Source organism: Sylvia atricapilla, chromosome 3 (genome assembly GCF_009819655.1).
Source record: "Sylvia atricapilla isolate bSylAtr1 chromosome 3, bSylAtr1.pri, whole genome shotgun sequence".
NCBI lineage: Eukaryota > Metazoa > Chordata > Aves > Passeriformes > Sylviidae > Sylvia > Sylvia atricapilla.
This window is the reverse complement of record NC_089142.1, coordinates 1,476,986-1,502,463: the sequence shown is the minus strand read 5'-3', so window position 1 is coordinate 1,502,463 and position 25,478 is coordinate 1,476,986. Positions and strand designations below refer to the sequence as shown.

Sequence of the window (25,478 nt, the reverse complement as noted above, 5' to 3'; positions counted from 1 at the left end):
TTGGTGGGTCGGGTGGCTCATGGGTGTGGAGCAGGAGCTTTGCCCCTTCGTGGGACAGGGAAAACCTTTAATTTTGAGCTGAGGGTGAGAAGGGGATAGGCAGAACCTCCTCCTCTGGTTCGTCTTTGTCCGATTTTAGACTCAGGGAATATTTCCAAGTGCTAAATCCCAAAGTTCTCAACTTCAGTTTTTGCCTGAAAACCTTACTAAGCGTCGTTAGGATTGAAATTTATATGAAAAACAAGGATCAAAAAAAAAAAATATTCTTTAATTCGCTGTGTCTGAAAAGACAGGGAGCTTCTGATTGGTTTTCACCCTTTTTTGGTGGGGCAGGGATCATGGGTGTGGAGCAGGAGCTTTGTCCCTTCGTGTGACAAGGAAAACCTTAATTTTGAGCTGAGGGTGAGAAGGGGACGGGCAGAACCTCCTCCTCTGGTTCGTCTTTGTCCGATTTTAGTCTCAGGGAATATTTCCAAGTCCTAAATCCCCAAGTTCTCCACTTCAGTTTTCACGTTAATACCTTACTAAGCGTCGTTAGGATTGAAATTTATATGAAAAACAAGGATTAAAAAAAAAAAATTAAATTTTTTCCTTAATTCGCTGTGTCTGAAAAGACAGGCAGCTTCTTCTGTGTGGCTTTTCACCCCTTTTTGGTGGGGCTGGGGTCATGGATGTGGAGCAGGAGCTTTGCCCCTTCGTGTGACAGGGAAAACCTTAATTTTAAGCCGAGGATGAGAAGGGGACAGGCAGAACCTCCTCCTCTGGTTCATCTTTGTCCAATTTTAGTCTCAGGGAATATTTCCAAGTCCTAAATCCCCAAGTTCTCCACTTCAGTTTTCGCGTTAATACCTTACTAAGCGTCGTTAGGATTGAAATTTATATGAAAAAATAAGGATTAAAAAAATATTAAAAAAAATTCCTTAATTCGCTGTGTCTGAAGAGACAGGGAGCTTCTTCTGTGTGGCTTTTCACCCCTGCAGAATCTCAGGAACGCCAATCCCACCCTTTCCCCGCTCTGACCCCCTCCAGGGTCTGGCAGAGGTGTTTGTGAGGAAGAGAGGAGCTGTTTCCCTTCCTGCAGTTTGTTCTCTGGAATTCAACCAAAGGGAAAATAAATGAATCAAGGAGGAGTTCTTCAACATGATCAGGAAAGAAAAACGCTCCTCAATTATCTCCATCTGCACAGTGCATTTTAAACCATTATTCCGGCAGTGCTGCACTTGGGCGTGGATTGGGGGTGGGGAGGAAACAGAGGGGAAACAAATAATCTCCATTTCTAATCAGTTTTGTTCTGACAGGAGAAAGAAGAAAGGACACTGGACATTATTATTATTATTATTATTATTATTATTATTATTATTATTCACCCGTAATAATTTTTTAAAGTGCTATAAGAGTTTGTATTCCTATTTTTTAAATATTAATTAAATTTATATGTATGTGTGTATGTACATGCATGTGTGTATATGTGTGTATATCTATATACATGTATGTATATGTGTATTCTATATTTAATTTCTATTTCTATTTCTATTTCTATTTCTATTTCTATTTCTATTTCTATTTTATTTCTGTTTATATTTATATTTATATTTATATTTATATTATTATTTTTTATTTCTATTTCTATTTCTATTTCTATTCTATATCTATCCTATTCCTATTCCATTCCTATTCCATTTCTATTTCTATTTCTATTTCTATTTCTATTTCTATTTCTATTTCTATTTCTATTTCTATTTCTATTTCTATTTCTATTTCTATTTCTATTCTATATCTATCCTATTCCTATTCCTATTCCTATTCCTATTCCTATTTCATTTCTATTTCTATTTCTATTTCTATTTCTATTTCTATTTCTATTTCTATTTCTATTTCTATTTCTGTTTCTACTTCTATTTCTATTTCTATTTCTATTTCTATTTCTATTTCTATTTCTATTTCTATTTCTATTTCTATTTCTATTTCTATTATTCCTATTTCTATTTTATCTATCTCTTTAATTTCCGGAGGTCCCATTTAAGGAAGGCCGTCTCAGTGCCGAGGAGGAGGAGCAGAGCTGTGACCTGCAGAGCTCCGAGCTGGGATCTGTGGCTCCGGGGCACAGCGAGTGTGGGCTGGGGATTGACCCTGAGGAGGAAACAAACTGGGAAAAGCAGCATTTCCCAAAGAGGGGAATTCCCCAAACTGTTCACTTTTCCTCCTTTGAAAAAGGTGAGTTTGGGTCAAGGCAGCTCTTGCTATGCCCAGGAGGAGCTCCATGGAATTCCAGAGGTTGGGTTGGAAGGGAGTTTGAAGCTCATCCCACTCCAACTGGTTTCTCCATCCTGGCTTTGGACATTCCAGGGATCCAGGGGCAGCCAGAGCTCCTCTGGGAATTCCATTCCAGGGCCTCCCCACCCTCACAGGGAAGGATTTCTCCCTAAGATCCCATCTAAATCTCTTCGATTTAAAACCTTTGTCCACCACACAGACAGGTGGAGGGGCGAAGTAAAATCCACATTTTCCCTCAGGAAAACCCTCTCCAACCTCCAAACTGATGCCTTGGGAAGGCCGAGCTGGAACAGAGACTGGACACAGCTAAGAGAATAAAATATATTTATTAAAAGGCCTTAAAGGATACACCTTGGGCAGCACAAGAACCTGGCCAAGGGCTGCACCCAGGGTGGACACAAAATGATATTAAAATGGATAAAAGTCTCACACTTTTATAAGTTTTGATCCATTTGCATATTTGGTTTAATTGTCCAATTACATCTTCGGGTTATAAAGTCTCATCCTTCTGGTTTTCTCTCTTCAGTTGGTTTTGCTTTTGGGCTTCAAAACTTGTAACCCTTGCCCTCGGTCTCCAGCAGGAAAAGGATTTGTTGGCCCTTTTGCTCCCTGGAAAGGGAAAATCCCGGGAAAACGCCATCCTGAGCTCCAGGTGTTTTTGTAGGTTTTTTTAGCCTAGGTTTTAAAAATTTTATTCTATTCTTCTTAATTTTTTGCGTCTTGTAATTTGGTTAATAAAGCTTTCTTTAAAACCCGAGCCCGCTTTCATTTTCTCCTCTATCTCAGGGCAGAAAAGGAATAAATAATAAATAATTTTAGTGGACACTCAGAGCACCAGCCCCACTCAGTTTGTCCCCCTCTGCCATCCCTCATTCCCCGATTTCCTCCCACGAGGATTCAATCCTGCCATCAGCCGTGCGGAAAAAAAAAATAAAAAAAATTAAAAATAAAATCTTTGTGACTCTGCTGCTCGCTGCCACGGCAGGTTTTTCCTCTCCAGGTTTGGTTTCCCTCCTCTCTGCTTTTGTATCAGTCTCGTGCGGTGGGACTGCGGGGAAAAAGTATTTTGGGAATGGTGAGATTCCATAAAAGTGTCGGGAGAGAAGGAATTAACAATGAATTTATCATTGCTCCTGTAAAAAAAACCCATCCTGGAGAAAGGTCTCCTCTTTTCCATGAGGGAAGCCAAAGCTCGGAGCTTGGAGTGTCCTGGCTCCTTTGAGGATTAGGAGTCATTCTGTGGCTTCCAAGTTTCTTTTTATGTAGCCTCTTGTTTGTTCTGTCACTGTGAGTCACCAGAAGCTGCTGCTCTGGTGCTTTGAGAAGCCGAATCTCCGGTTTTTCTGCACCTGAAACTCCTATTATTTTTATTTTTAATTTTTTTTAGCTTTCTAGTTTGACTAGTGGATGGACGGCCAGAGCAGGAGGATCCCGGTGGACCTCCGCACCTGAAACTCCCATTATTTTTATTTTCTTTATTTTATTCTTTTAATTTCTAGTTTTAACTTCTATTATTTTTTATTATTATTATTATTTTACTTTCTAGTTTGACAAGTGGACGGATGGCCAGAGGAGGAGGATCCTGGTTTCTCTGCACCTGAAATTCCTATTATTTTTATTTTTTATTTTATTTTAACTTTCTAGTTTGACAAGTGGACGGATGGCCAGAGGAGGAGGATCCTGGTGGACCTCTGCACCTGAAACTCTTATTATTTTTATTTATTTTTTATTTATTCTTTTTTAACTTTCTAGATTGACAAGTGGACGGATGGCTGGAGGAGGAGGATCCCGGTGGACCTCTGCACCTGAAACTCCTATTATTATTTTTCTTTTTTTCATTTTTATTTTAACTTTCTAGTTTGACAAGTGGACAGATGGCCGGAGGAGGAGGATCCTGGTTTCTCTGCACCTGAAACGCCTATTTTTTTTTTTTTTTTTTTTTTTTTTTAAGTTTCTAATTTGACAAGTGGACGTATCCTGGTGGACTTCTGCACCTGAAACTCCCATTGTTTTTATTTTTCTTTTTTATTTTTCTTAACTTTCTAGTTTGACAAGTGGACGGACGGCCAGAGGAGGAGGATCCCGGTGGACCTCTGTGCCTGAAACTCCTATTATTTTTATTTTCTTTAATTTTTTTAAATTTTTTTTACTTTATAGTTTGACAAGTTTATTATTTTTATTTTATTATTACTATTATTATTTTTTTTTTACTTTCTAGATTGACAAGTGGACGGATGGCCAGAGGAGGAGGATCCTGGTGGACCTCTGCGCCTGAAACTCCTATTATTTTTATTTTTTTTATTATTATTATTTTTTTATTTTCTAGTTTGACAAGTGGACGTATCCTGGTGGACCTCTGCACCTGAAACTCCCATTGTTTTTATTTTTATTTTTTATTTTTTTTAACTTTCTAGTTTGACAAGTGGATGGATGGCCAGAGGAGCAGGATCCTGGTGGACCTCTGCACCTGAAACTCCTATTATTTTTATTTTCTTTATTTTCTAGTTTGACAAGTGGACGGACGGCCAGAGGAGGAGGATCCTGGTGGACCTCCTGGAACGCTGCTCGCTGTCCCAGCAGAAATTCTGTGCCAAGCAGCTCCAGGCCCGAGTCCCCACCGAGGCTGTGGATTTTACCACCAGACTCCCTCGAGTCCTCTCCTTGTACATCTTTTCCTTCCTGGACCCACGGAGCCTCTGTCGGTGTGCACAGGTAAAAAAAACCAAAAAAACCACAACTCCTGCTTGGGGTTCAGAAAGCCAGGCCAAAGCAGTTAAAAAACCCCCCAAAACCCCAAAAAACTAAAAAATCCCACTGATTTTTGGTGAAGGTGAAAGGTCTTCTGACTTGGCAGCCTGTGTGAGATGCTCAGTGATCCTCAGATCCCAAATTAAGCCACATTGGCCAAGAGTCGTGGGAGTGAAGAGTAATTTTAAATTCTCCGTTCTAAATCGTTTAAAAAGTGGCATTTTCAAGGCTGATTTTTCCCAGAAAGGAAGAAAATCACATTCCTCTCAAACACCTTGCAGCTTAATTCTTTTTCAAAGCACAACATTCAATCCTTTAAGGAAAACAGAATCTTTAAAATAGCTGAGGGTCACATGTTGTATGTGGAAAAACAGAAAATTACAAGATGTGCTTTGGAGCAAAAGGATCAAGACTCCAAAATTCTGTTTGGTGCCATAAAATGCTGTGAGATGCTGCCCAAAGTGGTTTTAATTTTTTTTTTAAACTTGATTTTAGTTTTCAGTGGCGTTATTACTGCAATAATGCAATATTTTATGTTGTTTAAGGATGTATAATGGTCTCGGCTTGGCGAAGCCTTGCTTTGGTAACTTCCTCTCGCATTTCACGTGGATGCAGCTCAAACGCTCCACGCTCAGGCAGGGACACAGCAGGTTGGAAAATTACTTCAAATCATTGAATACCTTGAGTTGGAACGGCCCCACATCACGGAAACCTTGAAAAGTTTAAATGGAGCATTAACAATGCGGGAAAATTGAATTTTTTTTGAGGATACAAATTACATCCCCGTCACAAAAACCCCAAAACCTCGTGCGCTTTAAACCCCAAGTCTTTCTTTCACCTGGCTGGGACTTCACAGGTGAGCTGGCACTGGAAGCACCTGTCGGAGCTGGACCAGCTGTGGATGCTGAAGTGCCTGCGTTTCGGGTGGTTCATCAACTTCTGCCCCACGCCCTTGGAGCAGGGCGTCTGGAAAAAACACTACATCCAGATGGTGAGGGAGCTGCGCATCACCAGGCCCAAGGTACGCCTCTGCTGGGGTCCAGGACATCCCCTTGGGTGGCCGGGAGCCCAGGAAGGGAATTGGAGCCCTGGACTCAAAGCGGGGTGTGGAGCCGGTCCAGGGGCTCCGAGACCTTGGGACAGAGCCCAGGAAAACACCGGGTTTGATTTTAATCCATGGGAGAGGAATTACAAACCACCGGGATGTGAAAACAGCGGTTTAGTACAGTAAAAGATACAGAATTCAGTAGTTTTAGGGTTTATAGAATAGAGGTAAATGGGGACAAGATGGTGGAATTTGGGGGGTACCTCATGGACTTCTCCTTCTTCCTCATCCTCCATCTTTTGGGGTGGTGATGGCACAAAGTAGTCAGAGTGGATTGGAGCAAAGGAGAAATGTCACTTTTAGTGTGGGCACCGGGCATTGGCACAAAATAGTAAATAACCAACACGTAGTTATCTGTATAAATGTGAGGGAACATCCCCTCGAGAGGCAGTCTCCTCCTAATTAATCAACAAATTAATTTGAGATTATTATCTCGAAGATTTATATTTGAGATATCAAATAATAAACAACACCAGAAACCTGAAAACAAAACCTTGAGGACTCTGCTTTTTTACACCGACGCGACTCGGGGCTTTTAGAGGGACTTTAAACCACCGAAATCTCGGGTGAGGAAAACCCCCCCAAGATGCTTCAGGCTCAGATTTCGCGTTTTCCAGATTCTCTGCTGCGCTGGTTTGTAAATTTGAACGTAACGTGAGGTGTTAGGAAGCTCTCCTCACAGCTTAGACAGACAAAACAATCCTTTTCCAGCCCCGGTCATGGTTTTCAGGCCCAAAAAGTGTAAACAGCAGGAAACAGAGGACAGCAAACTGGGAGGATGGGATTTCTTTAACTGGAGCTGTGATTGGACAATTAACCCCAAATATGAGAATGGATCAAAACTTAGAGACGTGTGAAAACTCGTCATCCATCTGGGGTGGAGCCTCAGCCAGGTTTTTGTGCTGCCCAAGGAACGTCCTTCTAAGGCCTTTTTAATTTCTTCATTTCTCTTTTTTTCTTTATTTCTCTATTCTCTACTCTCTGGAGCTTCTCCAGGCTCCTCCACGGGTCTTTGTCCCCACTGGGAAAACTCGAGGCTCTGCCTCTTGATCTTTTTGGGATCGACCTGAATCCAAAGCTCAGCCCTTTAACTGAAAGCAAAATCTCCCACAGAGATTTTCTGCGGCCGACAGAGAGAAGCTGACGCATCTCAACAGCAGCTCAGCTCATTTTAATGTGGATTACAGGGTTTGGGGTGGTGACAAGCGCTGCCGAGGTGCCTCCTTCTGCCCGCTGACCACAATGAGACCAATTCTGAGTCAATCCCCGACTATTATAACTCTAAATTTCAGGCCAGTCTGGTTTTCATCGCCGGCTAAAACTTGGTTTTCTTCTTTTCGTCTTTCCAATCAGACTCCTGCCAAGGAGGAGTTCATAGTCAGCGACGTGCAGCCAGTAAAAAACGACGTCCCGGAGAGGAAAATTCCCGCCGCAGGGCAGGGGACAACCAGGGGGAAAAAAGAGCTCCCTCCTTGGCGTTCATCCGACAGGAACCCCAAGGACACCATCCGCTACAACTACCTGGACAACTGGGACCCCATCGAGCAGGCCAGGCAGGCGTAAGAGTTCTCCACCTCTTTTCTTTTCCCCGTGGTCCTCCGCAGGTTCACTCTCGCCTGTTCTGGTTGTAAATCCTGATTTTTCGGCTTTTTTTGGGATTGGTTTTGGTCCGAATCTGCCGCTGCTTTGTGTCCTTTCTGCCCAGCTGCTGGGGGATGTCGCAGAGCTGGAATTGAGGCAAAGGGTTTGTTGGGGAGTTTTTTTTTTTTAAATCGAGCTGCCAGGCCGAGAGGAATGCGTGAGGAAGAACACAGAGGGAAAAATAAAGGAATTGTGATGAAATACGATTCTATCGCTCGGAGGGATCTCCTGGCTGAGAGGAGGATCGAGTCACAGGGCAGGTGTAAAGAGGATGTCAGAGCACCGAGGTGATGAATGGTGGTTGTGTCTGCACTGCCTGGATCCATCACTTCCTGAGCTCCCAGGGTTATCCACCTGAGGGGGAAAAAAACCCCCCAAAAAAAAAAAAAAAGAAAAAGGAAAAAAAAAAAAAAAAAGGCATTTCCCTCTCAAAACAGAGTTTTGCACATGGATCTGTGTGAGAACTGCCACGCTGTGGAGGTCACTGTGCCTCTTAAAACAGAATCCTACCGTGGAGGAGCATCCCCCAGAGCAGAAAAGTGCCTCCAGGTGAGGAAAAGAAGCCCCTTCCCAGAATTCTTGGACTGTTATGCAAATGAGCCCCAGTTCTCACTCCCCAATTGGCTCGTTGGCCTCCCCGCCCCTTTTCTCCCTTGTATGTCCCTTCTCTAGAAGGTTCTTCCTTCCTCGAGAGCCCATTGGCCCTCGTTTGGTGCAATGCTCCGCCCCCTGTTCCTCCATTGGCTCTCCCTGTCTGTTGCCCCGCCCCTGCACCACTTTCTCCCTCACCCATTGGTCTGTGTCCCCAAACTCCGCCCCATAAATAAACCCTGGGCCCTGTCTCCATCCCTGGATCCCTTCACGTGCAGTTGGATTAAAGCCCCACCAATTTTTGGAATTCCTCACTGTGGAATTCCAAAAAAAAAACCCAAAAAAACCAAAAAAACCAAAAAACAAAAAAACAAAAAAACAAAGCATCAGGGAATTTTCCAAATCTTAGGCCCAGGGTGAGTTTTCTGTGCGTTAACAAACCCAGGGAAGGCGTGGGAGAGACCTGTGGGCAGAGTTCACCCTCTTCTCCCGTGAATCCCTGGAAAAGCCACCTCCAAAGGCTTCCCAGGGGTCACCTCAGCCCGGCCGACGTGGAAAGGGCAGAGCTGTCATAAATCCAAGCATCCTCTTGGCCGGTTCCTGTGGGAATCCACGGGCTCAGAGCAGGAGATTCCTGCCAACAAAAACCTTGGGAACCGACGGCGCGAACATCCAACGGAGCCAAGATTATCCCAGCGTCCGGGAACAATGGAATTACCCCAGCCCAGGGATTGTTTGGCCAAGCTCTTTTCCCGACGCGATGAAACTCTGCCGGACCCACGGCTGCTCCGGGGTGTTCCACAGAGCTCCCCGAGGAAAATCCTGGAATGAATCACCTTTTAATCCGCGTCCCCTCGGATATTGCACTGCTTCAAAGACAGCTCCCCAGTTTCCACCTCACCCTCTTTCTGTGGGATGTTTCCCGACTCCGACACCGCTTTTGGGTCGAGTTCTTGGAGGCTTTTAATTGATTGTTTACACCAAACGCTTCCTTGCTGTGAACAAAAACCTTGAGGTTATTTTCCAGCCCTGCTCAACGGTTTTGTGTAGCAGCTCCCTGTTTCTGTGAGGTTTAGGAGTCTCTGGTGCGGTTCTTGTGAGATTTGTGAAAAAAGCGGGACAAAAAAAGCGGGACAAGTCTTTTTGGAAGAGTTTAAGGGTTGCCCTAAACCCTCAAAGGCGTTGAGCTGTGGATGCGGCCGAGAACCGGGTGAAAACAATTCACCTGAAACGGTGAAACAGAAAATAACCAATACACTCCCTGCCTGCCTCTCCCGAGGGAGATCCCAGCCTCTCTCCATTCTCCACGGAGAATGTTTTAAAGCCTGCAAATCTGCCATTTATCCGCAATTACAGAGGATTATCGCGAGGAGGGGGAGGAATTCTGTGCGATTTGCGGGTTTATCAAGGACCTGCCTTTAATATCACTTAAGCTGCAGGTAATTGCTGGTGCTCAGGCTCAATCTCTGCTGGTTATTCAGCAGCGCAGGTGCCACGGTTCAGGTGCTGACCCAACCTCCCACTCCCACAACGATGTTCTGGTGCTTCTTGTCCACGGACACCTTCCTAAATGTCGGGGGGTTTTTCCTCACCCAAGATTTCGGTGGTTTAAAGTCCCTCTAAAAGTCCCGAGTCGCGTCCATGTAAAAAAGCAGAGTCCTCAAGGTTTTGTTTTCAGGTTTCTCGTGTTGTTTATTATTTGGTATCTCAAATATAAATCTTTGAGATATTAATCTCATATTAATTTGTTGATTAATTAGAAGGAGACTGCCTCTCGAGGGGATGTTCCCTTACATTTATACAGATAACTACGGGTTGGTTATTTACTATTTTGTGCCAATGCCCAGTGCCCACACTAAAAGTGACATTTCTACTTTGCTCCAATCCACTCTGACTACTTTGTGCAATCACCACCCCAAAAGATGGAGGACGAGGAAGAAGGAGAAGTCCATGAGGTACCCCCCAAATTCCACCATCTTGTCCCCATTTACCTCTATTCTAAAAATTCTAAAACTATTAAATTCTACATCATCTACTGTGCTAGACTATAATTTTCACATCCTGGAAGTTTGTAATTACTTCTGCAATGTGTGGAAAGCTTTTCCCATGGATTAAAATCAAACCCAGTGTCTCCCTGGGCTCTGTGCCAAGGTCTCCGAGCCCCTGGACTGGCTCCACACCTCCCTGTCCAGGGCTCAAACTCCTTTCCTCGGGTCCCAGGCCATCCAAGGGGATGTCCTGGACCCCAACACCTAAAAATCCCTCCAGTGAGGCTCTGTGTCGTGTTTTCCACTTTTTGGGAATGGGAATGCAGCTGTTCTCCAGCTGGATGCCTGGAGCAGGGAGATATCACCCCGAGTTTTGGTGGGGGTGGCAGGAGAAGGTCACCGTGGTCCTGGTGCATCCCTCTGGGACTCCAAGTTTTGATTTTGAGGAATCCACTCTCAGGAATCCACCTCAATGCAGCCTGACCAGGGATGAGCTTGGAAAGCAGAGCAGAACCCCCAGATAAAAATTCTCCTTCAGAGGAGCCGGATTCCCGGAGCTCAAGGGCAAAACGACCTCTGCTCATGTAAAACGGATGTCAGGAGGAGCGAGCCCCGGCGTAAAACGAGATCCTGGAAGATCAGAAGCCATTTCTCGGGGTTTGCTAAAGGGGATCTGGGAGAGGAAATGGGTTTTGGTGCAATCTGAGCACGTGTGGAAAGGAACAGGGCTGAGGGCTGCCTTGAGGACGTGAACGTGGTGGAAAACGCGCAGAAACTCAAAGCGATGGTGGAGAGAAAAGGATCAGAGGGAGCTCTTCCAGCCCAGCACCTGGGCTGGGAATCCCTGAGCCAGCAAAGCCTTTCTTTCCCCTCTGAGTGCAAAAAAAACCCGGGAGCTGTGGAGAATTCCCTGCGAATAAACACGATCAAAGGAATACCTGACGCCACCATCAAAGCAACGAGTCACCGGCTGCTGCCCTGACTCCGAGTTAATCTCCCTAATTCCAGCTTGGATTTTGCAGGATTTAAGAGGTGCCCAACCAAACAACAAACCAACCAAAAAAAAAAAAAAAGCTTTTCCTAACTCTTGGGCTTGGTTGGAATCTCCTCGGAGCTCGGCTTGGCTCTGCAGTTGTTTTCTGGCCCAAAGGGAGGGGAGGACTCTGCTGCTCCTCACATCGAGGCGAAATATTGACATTTAAATGGCAGAGTTCATGGAATTCCAGAACGGTTTGGGTGGAAGGAGACATTAAAATTCATCCAGTTCCAATCTTGACACCTTCCACTGTCCCAACCTGCTCCAAGCCTTGTCCAACCTGGCCTTGGACACTTCCAGGGATCCAGGGAATTCCAGCCCAGGGCCTCCCCACCCTCACAGGGAAGGATATTTTTTCCTCATACTTAATCTAAATCTCTCCTGTTTCAGTTTAAAACCGATCACGGATAAAGCAATTTCTTGTCATCTGTGACGCCGAAGAGTTTTCATCTGGTTTTTTTTTTTTTTGTTGGTTGGTTTTCTGAGTTATCAGCTGCCTTCTCCCTTCCACAGCAGCACCAAAATGACACGGCTGAGAATTCCTAAGCAGAGAACTCATCATTATGTAGGCCAAAAAAAAGGCAAAAAAAGGGAAAAAAAAAAAAAAGGGCAAAAAAAAAAAAAAAAAAGGGCAAAAAAAAGCCAAAAAAAAGCAAAAAAAAAAAAAAAAAAAAAAAAAAAAAAAAAAAAAGGGCAAAAAAAAGGCAAAATAAAAAATAATTTTAAAAAGGCAAAAAAAGGGCAAAAAAGGCAAAAAAAGGCAAAAAAAGGCAAAAAAAAGGCAAAAAAAGGCAAAAAAAAGAAAAAATAAAAAAATAATTTAAAAAAAGGCAAAAAAAAGGCCAAAAAAAAGGGGAAAAAAAAAGGGCAAAAATAGGCCAAAAAAAAGGTTAAAAAATTAAAAATTAAATAATAAAAAAAAAAAAAGGGAAATACGGGAAGCAGAACGAGCTACAGCCAATTCTCAATTAGGCAGCGCGGTGGAAATGGAATCCTTATCTAAGTGTAAATGCAAAACACATTCTGCAGGCTGTGAGACCATAATTGGCTCTTTAGCTTTGAAAAACAGATCAATACATTTCCAGACAGCAGCTGAGAGAGGGTTTGGCCTGGCCACAGCTCACTGGGGAGAAAAAAATACACCGGGTCACAGCTGGGGAGTGCCCAAAAAAAATGGGGTTCGTTTGAAATCTGGAAGATCACTGAAAACCTGTGGAGGTTTTTGGGTTTAGTTGGGACAGCGTGGGAAAAGCTTCTCAGTCGCTGAGCAGGGAAATTAAGAGCAGCAGCGATCAGACGTGCAGCCGAGGGAGTGGCGAGGTGATAGAGATGAGATACAGACAGGCCCGAATTACAAATTGCCCGGAAGGGGTTATCAAAATCCCTCAATGGGATTTTTTTATCGGCGTTGTGATTTATCGCAGCGAGGATTTCTGGTAGGTCTGGTTTGTTTTCTGCCTGAATTGTGCGAGACAAAAAAAAAAACCAACAAAAAACCCCCCAAAAAACACTCCAGAGATCAGCAAGGAATGATCTGCCTCTCTGGGCACGAAGAAATATCGACGCGAAAGATTTTTATCTGAAGTTAGGAAATTTTTCCTGATCTGCCTACGGAGACCCAGCAGGGCGTTTCTGTCGGGCCCAGCTCTGCTGGAAGGCATCCGCCGTGTTGTGCTGCTGGCTGCCAATAAATCAGAAGGTTTTCCTCCTCCCACTGGATGATGGATAACGAATTCCGATCCCATCCGGGCGCTGGAGCCGCGCCAAGGCCGTGGCCTCGTGCCTCAAGACGGGGCTCTGATTCTTCTTCTCACGACAACAACTCGCCCCAAATTCCAGGTCCTTTCCCCTCCTTCCCAGACTTGGGTAATTTATGGCCACGGCCCGGCTCTAAAAAACAGTTGTGTATTGTCTCGGGGTGTTTACCCGACGAGAAAATAATTACTTTGGGTAATTGTTGTGCCAGCGGCTCGTTTGTGACGAAGAGGGACACGCTCGCGTGAGAAGGGCTGGGAGCAGCCCCTCCTGGATCTCCACGCTGGTTTTGTCCTTTCTGTGCTGCTGAAATGCCAGCCCAGCTCCCCGTGGGCGTGTGGGAATCCAAAAAATTCCTTCAGGGAGGAAAACGGGGCGAGAAACAGCGAGTTCAGGGCTGGGAGCGAGACCTGGCGTCCTTCCTCCTCGTCCTCACTCCTTCCATTTTCCTCGCCTGGAGCTGGGGGTGACACCACAATTTGTGCACCAGAACACACCTAAATTGATAATAATAATTAAAAATGGTATTTTACAATAATATTTTCAGTCACAAGGCCACGGCTGCCTTCTACCCAAAGGCCACGGCATCATTTAGGATGAGGAAACACCTTGAAGGTCTCCATAACCAGGACACTGCCAGATCCAGCAAAACCACCCATTTGTTCCCAGCTGGAATATTTCGGGTTGGATTTTCTCCCTCGGCTCCTTTGTGTTTGTGAACAGGTGGCAGATTTCAAATTTCCTATTTGGAATGATGCTGTGGCCTTTAATAATTTGTAATAATTTATAATAAATAATTTATAATAATTATTTACAATAATATTTACACCCAAAAGTCACAGTATCATTTAGGATGAGGAAACACCTTGAAGATCTCCATAACCAGGACACTGCCAGGTCCACCAAAATGTCCCATTTGTTCCCAACTGGAATATTTCGGGTTGAATTTTCTCCCTCGGCTCCTCTGTGTTTGTGAACAGGTTGCAGTTTTCAAATTTCCTATTTGGAATGATGCTGTGGCCTTTAATAATTTTTAATAATTATTTACAATGGTATTTTACAATAATATTTACACCCAAAGGTCACGGCATCATTTAGGATGAGGAAACACCTTGAAGATCTCCATAACCAGGACACTGCCAGGTCCACCAAAACCACCCATTTGTTCCCAACTGGAATATTTCGAGTTGGATTTTCTCCCTCGGCTCCTTTGTGTTTGTAAACAGGTTGCAGTTTTCCTTGGCTTTATGTTTGCAGCCTTTAATAATTTACAATAATTATTTAAAATGGTATTTTACAATAATATTTACACCCAAAAGTCACAGCATCATTTAGGATGAGGAAACACCTTGAAGATCTCCACAACCAGGACACTGCCAGATCCACCAAAATGTCCCATTTATTCCCAACTGGAATATTTCGGGTTGGATTTTCTCCCTCGGCTCCTTTGTGTTTGGGAACAGGTGGCAGTTTTCAAATTTCCTATTTGGAATGATGCTGTGGCCTTTAATAATTTACAATAATTATTTACAATAGTATTTTACAATAATATTTACATCCAAAGGTCACAGCATCATTTAGGATGAGGAAACACCTTGAAGATCTCCACAACCAGGACACTGCCAGGTCCACCAAAATGTCCCATTTGTTCCCAACTGGAATATTTCGGGTTGGATTTTCTCCCTCATTTCCCTTTGTGTTTGTAAACAGGTTGCAGATTTCAAATTTCCTTTTTGAAATGGTGCTGTGGCCTTTAATAATTTATAATAATTTATAATAAATAATTTATAATAATTATTTACAATAATATTTACACCCAAAGGTCACGGCATCATTTAGGGATGAGGAAACACCTTGAAGATCTCCATAACCAGGACACTGCCAGATCCAGCAAAACCACCCATTTGTTCCCAACTGGAATATTTCGGGTTGAATTTTCTCCCTCGGCTCCTTTGTGTTTGGGAACAGGTGGCAGTTTTCAAATTTCCTATTTGAAATTTCAAATTTCCTATTTGAAATTATGTTCCTGGGCTGGGATGAGGGAACCCCGGAGACGTGCTGGGATTTTGCGTGTGTTAGGTGTTTTTACAGGATAAAAGCTGCTTTTAGAGTCCGTTTTCACCCTTGATCTCCGTGGTTTTGTGTTCCTACTGTGCTTTCTTAGCTGCCCAGGGACTCTGGGAGAATCTCTCTGTTTAAACTCCCAGATTCCTCTCAAATTCCCTCAGGGAATTTGAATGTGGAACGAGCGCCTTCGGATAACGAGCCTGCCTGAGTGCTTGGAAACGCTGCCTCAGAGCCTGGATTTTATTCTTGATATTGGAAAAAAATGTGGCAACCGGCCATATTTCAGTACAATAGACTTAATTTTCACACTCTGGAATATTCCCGTTCTGCCAGTTAATTGTGTTGGGTTTAATAGCCGCTGCGTAAAACACCGAAAATACGCAAATGGATGCGTAGAATTATTTGGCTACAAAAACATTAAATAAAGCTGTTGGAGAGACAGCCCCCAGCTTTTTTTTTTAATACCTCAGGTCACAAAGTCTTCGCTGGAAACTCCCAAATGGATTCAGCTCAGCTTCTTTTCTATGGATTTCTCTGAGGAGCTGTAAGATCTTAAGGCGGACTTAGCTAAAATCGTTGATTCCTGAGCTGGCGTTCGAGCGCCAGAATTCTTTTAAAAAAAATTTTAAAAAACACCTTTTAAAAAAGAAAAAATAAAAAATATCAACTTCCCACCTTCCCCTGAGCCCCCGGCAGCTGACTGTGCTCTTTGGGGCGAGGTAAAAACGTGTCATCTCAAGCCACGTCTTTTCAGGTGGCAACATCCCCCAAGGATTTGATTTTTATCACCGCCCCCAAGGATTTGATTTTTATCAGCATTTTTGATTTTTATCACGCTCCCCGTCCCCAGGGCAGCAAAGTGAGGAGCTTTTTATTGATATTATCGTGCTCTGCTCTGCAGCAGGAGGAGAGGAGGAGGGCACACCCCGGACCTGAGCAGGCAGGCGGCTGAGAGGAAGAAGAGAGAAGCTCGTCGTGGATCCGCTCAGCTCCGGAAGGTGAAATCCCTGGCAAGTGTCACCCCTGGGGTGTGATTCCAGGTCTGGGGTGTGATTCCAGGTCTGGGGTGTGATTCCAGGTCTGGGGTGTGATTCCAGCTCTGGGGTGTGATTCCATCCCTGGGGTGTGATTCCATCCCTGGGGCGTGATTCCACCCTGGGGTGTGATTCCAGCTCTGTGATGTGATTCCAGGTCTGGGGTGTGATTCCAGCTCCTGGGGAGGTGTCAGGAACCTCACAGGGATGTTGGGGAGGGTTTTTCCCCTCCTGGGCAGGACGAAGGGGACACAAAGCCCCCCGTGGCTGGTTGATCCCAGGGAATCTCGCTGCATCCCAGCTGTGGCTGTTTGGAGCACTGGGAGCCGAGGATTTGGGATTTTCTGTGCCAAAAGGCACTGACCCCACCAAGAAAACACTACATTTGACCCGAGGCCGTGGAGACGGCTTCCAAAATCGAGTGACAGCGATTACGGGGGGTTGTAGTTTGAACAGAAGCGTGTGATATCACAGGGTGGACAACTTAAAGTTTTAAATTACCTATTTAACGAATAGTTTTGGAATGAACTATTAGAATATAGAAACATCTAAAAAGCAAGATGGGAGTTTTAGGGCGGAGGCTGAGTCCTTCTTTCTCATGTTCTTCACCTTCTTTTTCATGGTGGTATTATGTAATTGGATGGAGAAGTCCACATTACAGGCCAAAGGTGGTTGGTTATTGGGACAAAAGTAAAAATAATTCAGGTTCGATTTCATAATTGGACAGTTTATCCTTTAAATTCCTTGTAGAGAGAGAGAGAGCTACAGCTCCATTTTTAGTTTGTGCAGAACTCACGGCTTGTGAGACTGTAATACAGATCAGAATTAATAAATAATCTGAGTACAAACAAGGGAATCATTTAATCCCTGCTCTGGTAGAAAAGAAGATAAAGAAGATAAAAGAAGATAAAACACAACAGGTGGGAAAGGGACAGAGCTGTCAGCGCAGGGAGTGGTTTTTCTGCGGGAAAAATGGATTTGTAGAGGATTCCCAAAGCCTGGCAGAAGGGTCACGTAGCCTGGTGCATCTTTGTGCAAATTCCGAGATAAAATATGCTGATTTAGAACAGCCACGGAATAGGACAGATGTTGTTGGGAGAGAGATTGAACAGGAAACAAGTTTAAAACCGTGGCCTTGCGAACAGACCAGAAATTTTGGAGAATTAGAACACGGAAAGATGCATTGTAGCAAAACAAGGCCACACAGGGTAAAATAATGGTGATTGGTGTTAGAGCAGCATTGTGTGGCCAAAACTGATAGGGCAAGAAACATTTAAAATGTATTGTAATTAGGAAATAATTTGGCTTCTGATGGTGACGGTGTGAACTGTAGCGTCTGTATCCTCCTCACGAGATTGAAAAAGGGAATAAAAGTCTTTAAAACCCCTCTCAGGAGCCCGGCCTCTAGGTCAGAAAAAAGGGGTTTTCCGACACTCCTCCCTTTCATTTACTATCCCCAAAAAATCCCTTTCCGTGCTTTTTACGAAGCGCTGCCACAGTTTTTGGATGTCTCTTCCCAAAATTTCACTTTGGGGCCGCCACAATCTGATATCTGCTCATTCCCTGCACCCTGAGCAAAGCAGCCCCAAACCTTAAACACTTTGTGGGCTCTTTGTGCCCAGGGGGGTTTTTCCTCACCCCAGATTTCGGTGGTTTAAAGTCCCTCTAAAAGCCCCGAGTCGCGTCCGTGTAAAAAAGCAGAGTCCTCAAGGTTTTGTTTTCAGGTTTCTCGTGGTGTTTATTATTTGATATCTCAAATAGAAATCTTTGAGATATTAATCTCAAATTGATTTGTTGATTAATTAGGAGGAGACTGCCTCTCGAGGGGATGTTCCCTTACATTTATACAGATAACTACGGGTTGGTTATTTACTATTTTGTGCCAATGCCCAGTGCCCACACTAAAAGTGTCATTTCTACTTTTCCCAATCCGCTCTGACTACTTTGTGCCATCACCACCCCAAAAAATGGAGGACGAGGAAGAAGAAGAAGTCCATGAGGTACCCCCCAAATTCCACCATCTTGTCCCCATTTACCTCTATTCTATAAACCCTAAAACTACTGAATTCTGTATCGTCTACTGTACTAAACCACTGTTTTCACATCCCAGTGGTTTGTAATTCCTCTCCCATGGATTAAAATCAAACCCGGTGTTTCCCTGGGCTCTGTGCCGAGGTCTCCGAGCCCCTGGACCGGCTCCACACCCCCCTTTGAGTCCAGGGCTCCAATTCCCTTCCTCGGCTCCCGGCCACCCAAGGGGATGTCCTGGACTCCAACACGAGAGAAGGAGCCCGGGGAAATCATTCCAGAGAGCTCCACGGGTTCTGTGGGTCCGGAAACACAAAAGGGCTGCCCGTGCTCACCAGCGTGTGGGCGGCTGAACCTGGAATTCTCCGAGCCAGGGAACGCCGGGGAGCTGAGCTGAGAAAGGGTCACACAAAAAGAGAGGCATTGTGTCCCAGATGGGGAGGCATCCTCCTGACCCAAACGCAGCCTTGCGTGCCAGGAGATGGATCCTGGCGCTGCCGGATGTGAAAAACGATGAGATTCACTTCTTCTTCTTTTTTTTTTTTTTTTTTTTTGTTTGTTTAGATTTTAAGAAATAGGTTTTAATAAAAGATAAGACAATTAGCAGATAAAAAAAAGCAAAGTGCAGTTGGCATTCAGCCAAATCCACACCCTGCTATTTCACAGGCTTTCTTTAAATACCCTTTCTGTTGTATCAGTCTGTTGAATATTCATATTTTCCCATAAACTAGTTTCCATATTCCAGGGATTGTTCTGCATGGCCCCTCCTTGGGTCTGCCTTTTTAGTGCTGAGTGTTTCTGGGCTGTGTCTTCATTATCACCTCCAGATTGGGGCCTAATTTTATTTTCTAACAGCAGAAATAAAATCTTATATCCTTACCACAAAGTTATTAATCATATAGCACACATCTTGTGAAAAAACAACTTTATAATGGGCATTTATAACAAAATGTTCACTGGATGTTATTTCAGTCAAACAGACAGTTCAAGCATTTATTATATCACTATTACCACTCTGCCTAATTTTCTTTATTAACAGCAGAAATAAAACTTATATCCTTGTCACAAAGTTATTAATCACATAACACACATCTTGCGAAAAATCAACTTTATAACAGTAATTTATAACAAATGTTCACTGGATGTTATCCCAGCCAAACAGTTCAAGCATTTATTATATCACTACTACCACTCTGCCTAATTTTCTTTACTGACAGCAGAAATAAAAACTGATATCCTTACCACAAAGTTATTAATTGTATAGCACACATCTTGCGAAAAATCAACTTTATAATAGGCATTTATAACAAAATGTTCACTGGATGTTATTTCAGTCAAACAGACACTTTAAGCAATTATTATATCACTACCACTCTGCCTAATTTTCTTTATTAACAGCAGAAATAAAAACTTATATCCTTGCCACAAAGTTATTAATTGTATAGCACACATCTTGCGAAAAATCAACTTTATAACAGTAATTTATAACAAATTTTCACTGGATGTTATCCCGGCCAAACAGTTCAAGCATTTATTATATCACTACTACCATTATGCCTAATTTTCTTTATTAACAGCAGAAATAAAAACTTATATCCTTGCCACAAAGTTATTAATTGTATAGCACACATCTTGTGAAAAATCAACTTTATAATGGGCATTTATAACAGGGAGAACAGAAAATGTCATCATTTGGTCTCTGCCTTGGAGTCGGAGCTCTCTGGAGATCAGAGGATCCTCCTTTTAAAAAATTAAAAAAAAAAAATTTAAAAAAAATTTAAAAATAACGAGTTTGGTTTTCTCTCCCCTGGATTTCACGGAAGTTACGTGATCTTTAAATTAATGAACCTGCAACCCAAATCAGGGAGCATCAAATTGATATAAAAAAAAAAGTCGGAGAATCATGGAATTGTTAAAGTTGGAAAAAAGATCTTTAAGGTGGTGCAGACCAACCATTCCCAGCGCTGCCAAGGCCACCACTGACCCGTGTCCCCAAGTGCGACTTCCATGGGGATTTTTAATCCTTTCAGGATTAACTAACAGCAGAAATAAAAACTTATATCCTTGCCACAAAGTTATTAATCATGTAGCACACATCTTGCGAAAAATCAACTTTATAATAGGCATGTATAACAGGGAGAACAGAAAATGTCATCATTTGGTCTCTGCCTTGGAGTCGGAGCTCTCTGGAGATCAGAGGATCCTCCTTTTAAAAAATTAAAAAAAAAAATTAAAAAAAATTTAAAAATAATGAGTTTGGTTTTCTCTCCCCTGGATTTCACGGAAGTTACGTGATCTTTAAATTAATGAAATCCTTTCAGGATTAAAAATTCAGGATTTTAAACCCTGCCATAAATGAGCACAGCACTAGAAACAACAAAGCCCAGGTTAAACCAGGCTGATGCGTAAGAAAAAAAAAAAAATAAATTATATAAATACAATTCTCTAGGAAAAATCCGAAGTTCATTTCCATTTCTTATTAAAGGCAGCATTGGGAAAACTGGTTGAGACGAAAGGCCTTTGAAAAGGCTCCCGTTTAATCAAGTCTAAATAAAGAAGCTTAATTGCGAACCTTTCAGCAAATCCTTAGAAGCAGAATAAACTCGGGATGAAAGAACAAATGCCCAAGGCCAGCAAACACACAGATTAAAAACGAACCCCTCAAACAGATCAATGATCCAAGAGCAGGGTGTCGGTGAGAATAAAGAATATTACAGCCAAAAATGAAGACGTAAAAAGGGGTTATTAGGTGGAGCTCCCAGCTCGCGACGCTCAACCAAATTAAGAATAAACACCTAATTAAGGGGACATCCACCGGCTCCACGTTTCCCCGCGGTGAAGGCGAAAACCTGGGAGCGTTTGGAGTTTGTTGTTAATCGTGGAAAGCAGGAAAATGTGACCAGGCTCCTCTCTCCATTTGGAAGGAATTAAAGTCAATTGGCCCAATTAGAATGAAGAGTAAATTGCGGCGAGCGAAGTTAATTAGGTTTTGAAGGAAGGGCCACGTCCTGCACGTGGAGCCCCGGTGTCTGGGCAGGGAATTCTCTTTATCCTTAAAACGGGAAATGTTCCAAGGACGCTGCTCTGACCGGGAGCTGCAATTCCTGACCCTTCCCATGAATTTTCCCAGGAAATTCCCAGATATTTCACAGGGAAGGAGAAAACGGACGGATCGATGCCAGCACCCTCACGGCTGCTCCCGAATTATTTTCAGTCCCCCGAAAATTATTTTTTTTATTTTCAGTCCTCCGAAAATTATTTTTAGTCCTTAAATAATGTCATTTTCGCAGGATCAAGCCGTCCCTGCCCCGGAGGTAATGAGATGGCAGGAGTGCAATTTTTTCCGCAATATTTTGAGGGGGAATTGATGTTCTGAGTCAAAATCCAAATTTCCAGGAGGTGGGAATAGCCAGCAAAGAGAATCCAGGATTCCCAGCGCGCGGTGCTGTGCGGTGTATATTTAGATTTTATCGACCTTATTTTGAATTTTCTTTATTCGACCTAATCATGTTGGGTTTGTGTTCTTACTAAATAATTTAGATCAGTCCAGGAAAAAAAAATCCAGTTACAGAAATCCAATGTTGTATTTAAGAATCTTTTTTTTTTTTTTTTTTTTGGTTTGGATTTTTTTGGGTTTTTTTGGTGGTGTTTTTTTTAATTTTTGGGATCTTTCTGCAGGAATAAACAGAGTTATGATTTTTATACTAAATAGAAGTTAAAATAAACTTCATCCTTTACACTTTTGAGTCTTCAAACGCTGAGCAAGACAGGGGACATGCACAGAGGAGAATTTGGGCACGGACACATTAATTGGTGTGGAGAATTAATTAATGTGGGTTTAGCTTTACTGGCGCCAATTTTTTTTTTTTTTAGGAATATCATTAGTGGGATGTCATTGAGGAATAAAAAAATTATAGAATCAGTATTTATTGATATTATTCTGTAAAATAGATTAGAGAGAATTGGGGAATAAAATTTATAGAATGTATAGAATTTCTCAGTGGATTCCAACGTTTTCAGTCCTTCTGAAGCTGTTGGGATGATGATTTTTGTCTTCTCTCTTCTCTTCTCTTCTCCTCTCTCTTCTCTTCTCTTCTCTTCTCTTCTCTTCTCTTCTCTTCTCTTCTCTTCTCTTCTCTTCTCTTCTCTTCTCTTCTCTTCTCTTCTCTTCTCTTCTCTTCTCTTCTCTTCTCTTCTCTTCTCTTCTCTTCTCTTCTCTTCTCTCTCCTCCTCCTCCTTCTCCTCCTTCTTCTCTTTCTCTTTCTCTTTCTCTTTCTCTTTCTCTTTCTCTTTCTCTTTCTCTTTCTCTTTCTCTTTCTCTTTCTCTTTTCTCTTTCTCTTTCTCTTTCTCTTTCTCTTTCTCTTTTCTCTTTCTCTTTCTCTTTCTCTTTCTCTTTCTCTTTCTCTTTCTCTTTCTCTTTCTCTTTCTCTTTCTTTCTTTCTCCTTCTCCTCCTCCTCCTCCTTTCCCTCCTCCTCCTCCTCCTCCTCTTCCACCTTCTCCTCCTCCTTCTCCTCTTCCTCCTCCTCCTTCTCCTCTTCCTCCTTCTCCTTCTCCTTCTCCTTCTCCTTCTCCTTCTCCTTCTCCTTCTCCTTCTCCTTCTCCTTCTCCTTCCCCTTCTCCTTCTCCTTTTCTCCTTCTCCTTCTCCTTCTCCTTCTCCTTCTCCTTCTCCTTCTCCTTCTCCTTCCCCTTCCCCTTCTCCTTTTCTCCTTCTCCTTCTCCTTCTCCTTCTCCTTCTCCTTCTCCTTCTCCTTCTCCTTCTCCTTCTCCTTCTCCTCCTCCTCCTCCTCTCCTCTCCCTTTTCCCTTCCCAGTTTTCCCTTCCTGCAGACCCCGTGCCCATCCCAAGTCCCGCGCTCCGTCCCAGCTGGGCCGTGGCCCCCCACACCGGGATCTTTCCCGGCAGGGCAGCGGCCGAGGCGCTGGCCCGGAGCTCCCGCTGGAACGCCGGGATCCGCCCGGGACCCGTCCGTGCTCCGCAGCCGCGAGGAGCTGGAGATGTCACCAGGGTGGACACCAGGTCCCCGTGTGAGTGGGGATGTCCCGTCCTCGGGGAGGCTGCAACGCCCAAATCGCGGAATCGTAAATCATGGAGTGGTTTGGGTGGGAAGGGACTTTCATTCCCAGTCAGTTCCAATCCTTTTTCCATAGGTGGGGACAACTTCCACCATCCCAGGTTGATCCAAGCCCTGTCCAGCCCGGCCTTGGACACTTCCAGAGATCCCTGAGCAGCCACAGTCTCCCTGGGAATTCCAGCCCAGCCCCTCCCCACCCTCACAGCCAGGAATTTCTTCCCAAATCCCACGCAAATCTCCCCTTTCCAAGCAGGAAGCCATTCCCTGAGCCCTGTCCCTCCATCCCTTGTCCCAAGTCCCTCTCCAGCTCTCCTGGAGCCCTCTTGGCAGGATGGAGGACAAGGAAGTGCTCTGGATGGTGGGAATCCAGGGAATCCCACGGTTTCCAAAAATAAAAAGGCAGAGCGACACGATCCCAAATAATTTGCTGCCCTTTCAGTCTGGGCTTGGCTTTGGAATCTCTTCCTGGGGCATCCTAAAGCCTTTTTGGGGACTTTGGGAAGTCCTGGTTGTCACCACAAGGGTTTCAGTCTGTGACCCCTGGTGGGGATTTTTTTGTGCGAAAATGGTGAAGAGCCTGGAGGGAGCAAAGGAAAAGAGGATTTTGATGGAACGCTGATTTTAGGAAAGACACCGGGGTGGAGTGACGGGAGATCTTACAGGTCAGTGATTATCCCGTAATTATCGGTGATCCCATCTAGACGGGAGCTGATGGAGCACACGGAGACCTCCGTGATCCCTCGGGATCTCCCAAACTTTGCCTTTTTAGCAGATCCATGGGTCAATCTCCACAAGGAGGATCCACAAACCAGTGATCCCAAATCCTACAGATGGATTCTGGGAGATTCTCTCCCAGAGAGAAAGGATCTGACCACAGATGAGGGATGAGAGAGCAGGAAAGCACTGGAACGTTTAGGTTGGGTGGGATTAAGGATTGGATTTAAAGTGATTTTAGGAAAAATCCCTTAATTGGAAGAGTTGTCCAGCCCCAGCACAGCTGCCCAGTGGATTTTAAATCCTCTGGAGGGATTTAAAATCCCTCTGGATGTGACACATGGATCCACGGTGCCCTGGCAGCGATGGGGGAATTGCTGGACTCAGTTGGTCCTGGAAAACTTTTCCAACCTGGACAATTCCATAATTCCATGAATGAGGTTTAAGGATAACACAGAACGTAAACACATCACATCCTGGCCATAAAAACACCGGGATCAGGCTGGAAAATCCCATTCCTTCGTGGCGCTGAAGCCGTACAAGATTCCCATAAATCCCGGAATCCCACGGCCTGGGATAAAGCCGGGAATGGGCAGAAGGTGTTTAAGTCTCTCTGAACTTTTCCACGGGGAGAATTTCGGTGCTGTCAGGGAGGATGTGGGAAAACAGGGAATTCCTGCAGGGATGTGATCTCCCAGGGATCATTAACGGGGCCATACTGGTGCAGGACACCAAGACAGGCTGGGATGGGACAAATCCCATCCCAGCTGCATCCAGGAAAATGAAAAACTGTGGAAGGGGAAGGATTAGGAGGGAAAGAGTCTACCCACACCACTGCTGAGGTAAATTATCCCTGAGGGATTGCACCTGGATTTTGCAAGGCAAAACCGTGTTTTGGGTTTTTTTTTTTTTTGTATCAGAGAGAGACAAATCCTATCAGAATTCCTTGAGTGACCTCTCCCAAGAAGAACTCTGTGGATTCTGCCAGGTTCTTCCCAAATTAAACACCCCAATTTTGGCTCCTGCTGCAGCGGGGCTTTGCCAGGCCGCGTTTGCAGGTTGTCAGGAAGGGAAAGGAAAAGGGAAAATGTTTTGATTGGTGATTATTTTCCCTATAATGAGATCAAGAGAGGGAATAATCTTCCCGCTCAATCCAGGTTTGGAAAGGCGCTTGAGGTACTAAATGCCGCCGGAATCCCGAGGATTGGCCGAGCGCTTAAATATGTTTAGATTGGGAATTCTGCGAGTTAATCTGGATTCCCCAAGTCTGATCCTCGTCGTTTCTCTCTCATGCAGCACCTCCTCTGTTTGAGGCTCAGCCCTGGCGCATTCCTTCATCCAACCCAGGATCCGACACGGAATAAGGGACGATCCAGAGCACCCTTCATCCAGAAATTTATCCACCTGACACTGGGCGAACAAC

At 44.0% G+C, this 25,478-nt stretch overlaps 1 protein-coding gene across 1 annotated transcript in view; it reads left to right on the top strand.

Moving 5' to 3' along the window:
- The window catches only part of LOC136359813 (F-box only protein 16-like), a 27,252-nt gene extending 1,813 nt beyond the window's left edge, over positions 1-25,439 (top strand). The window contains exons 2-7 of the mRNA XM_066316750.1: positions 4,780-4,986; positions 5,879-6,043; positions 7,481-7,686; positions 16,107-16,215; positions 23,081-23,294; positions 25,352-25,439. Of these exons, the coding sequence (XP_066172847.1) occupies positions 4,780-4,986; positions 5,879-6,043; positions 7,481-7,686; positions 16,107-16,215; positions 23,081-23,294; positions 25,352-25,419 (969 nt within the window). The 3' untranslated portion in view covers positions 25,420-25,439. The remainder of the gene's footprint in view (positions 1-4,779; positions 4,987-5,878; positions 6,044-7,480; positions 7,687-16,106; positions 16,216-23,080; positions 23,295-25,351) is intronic.
- The last annotated feature ends 39 nt before the right edge of the window (positions 25,440-25,478 follow it).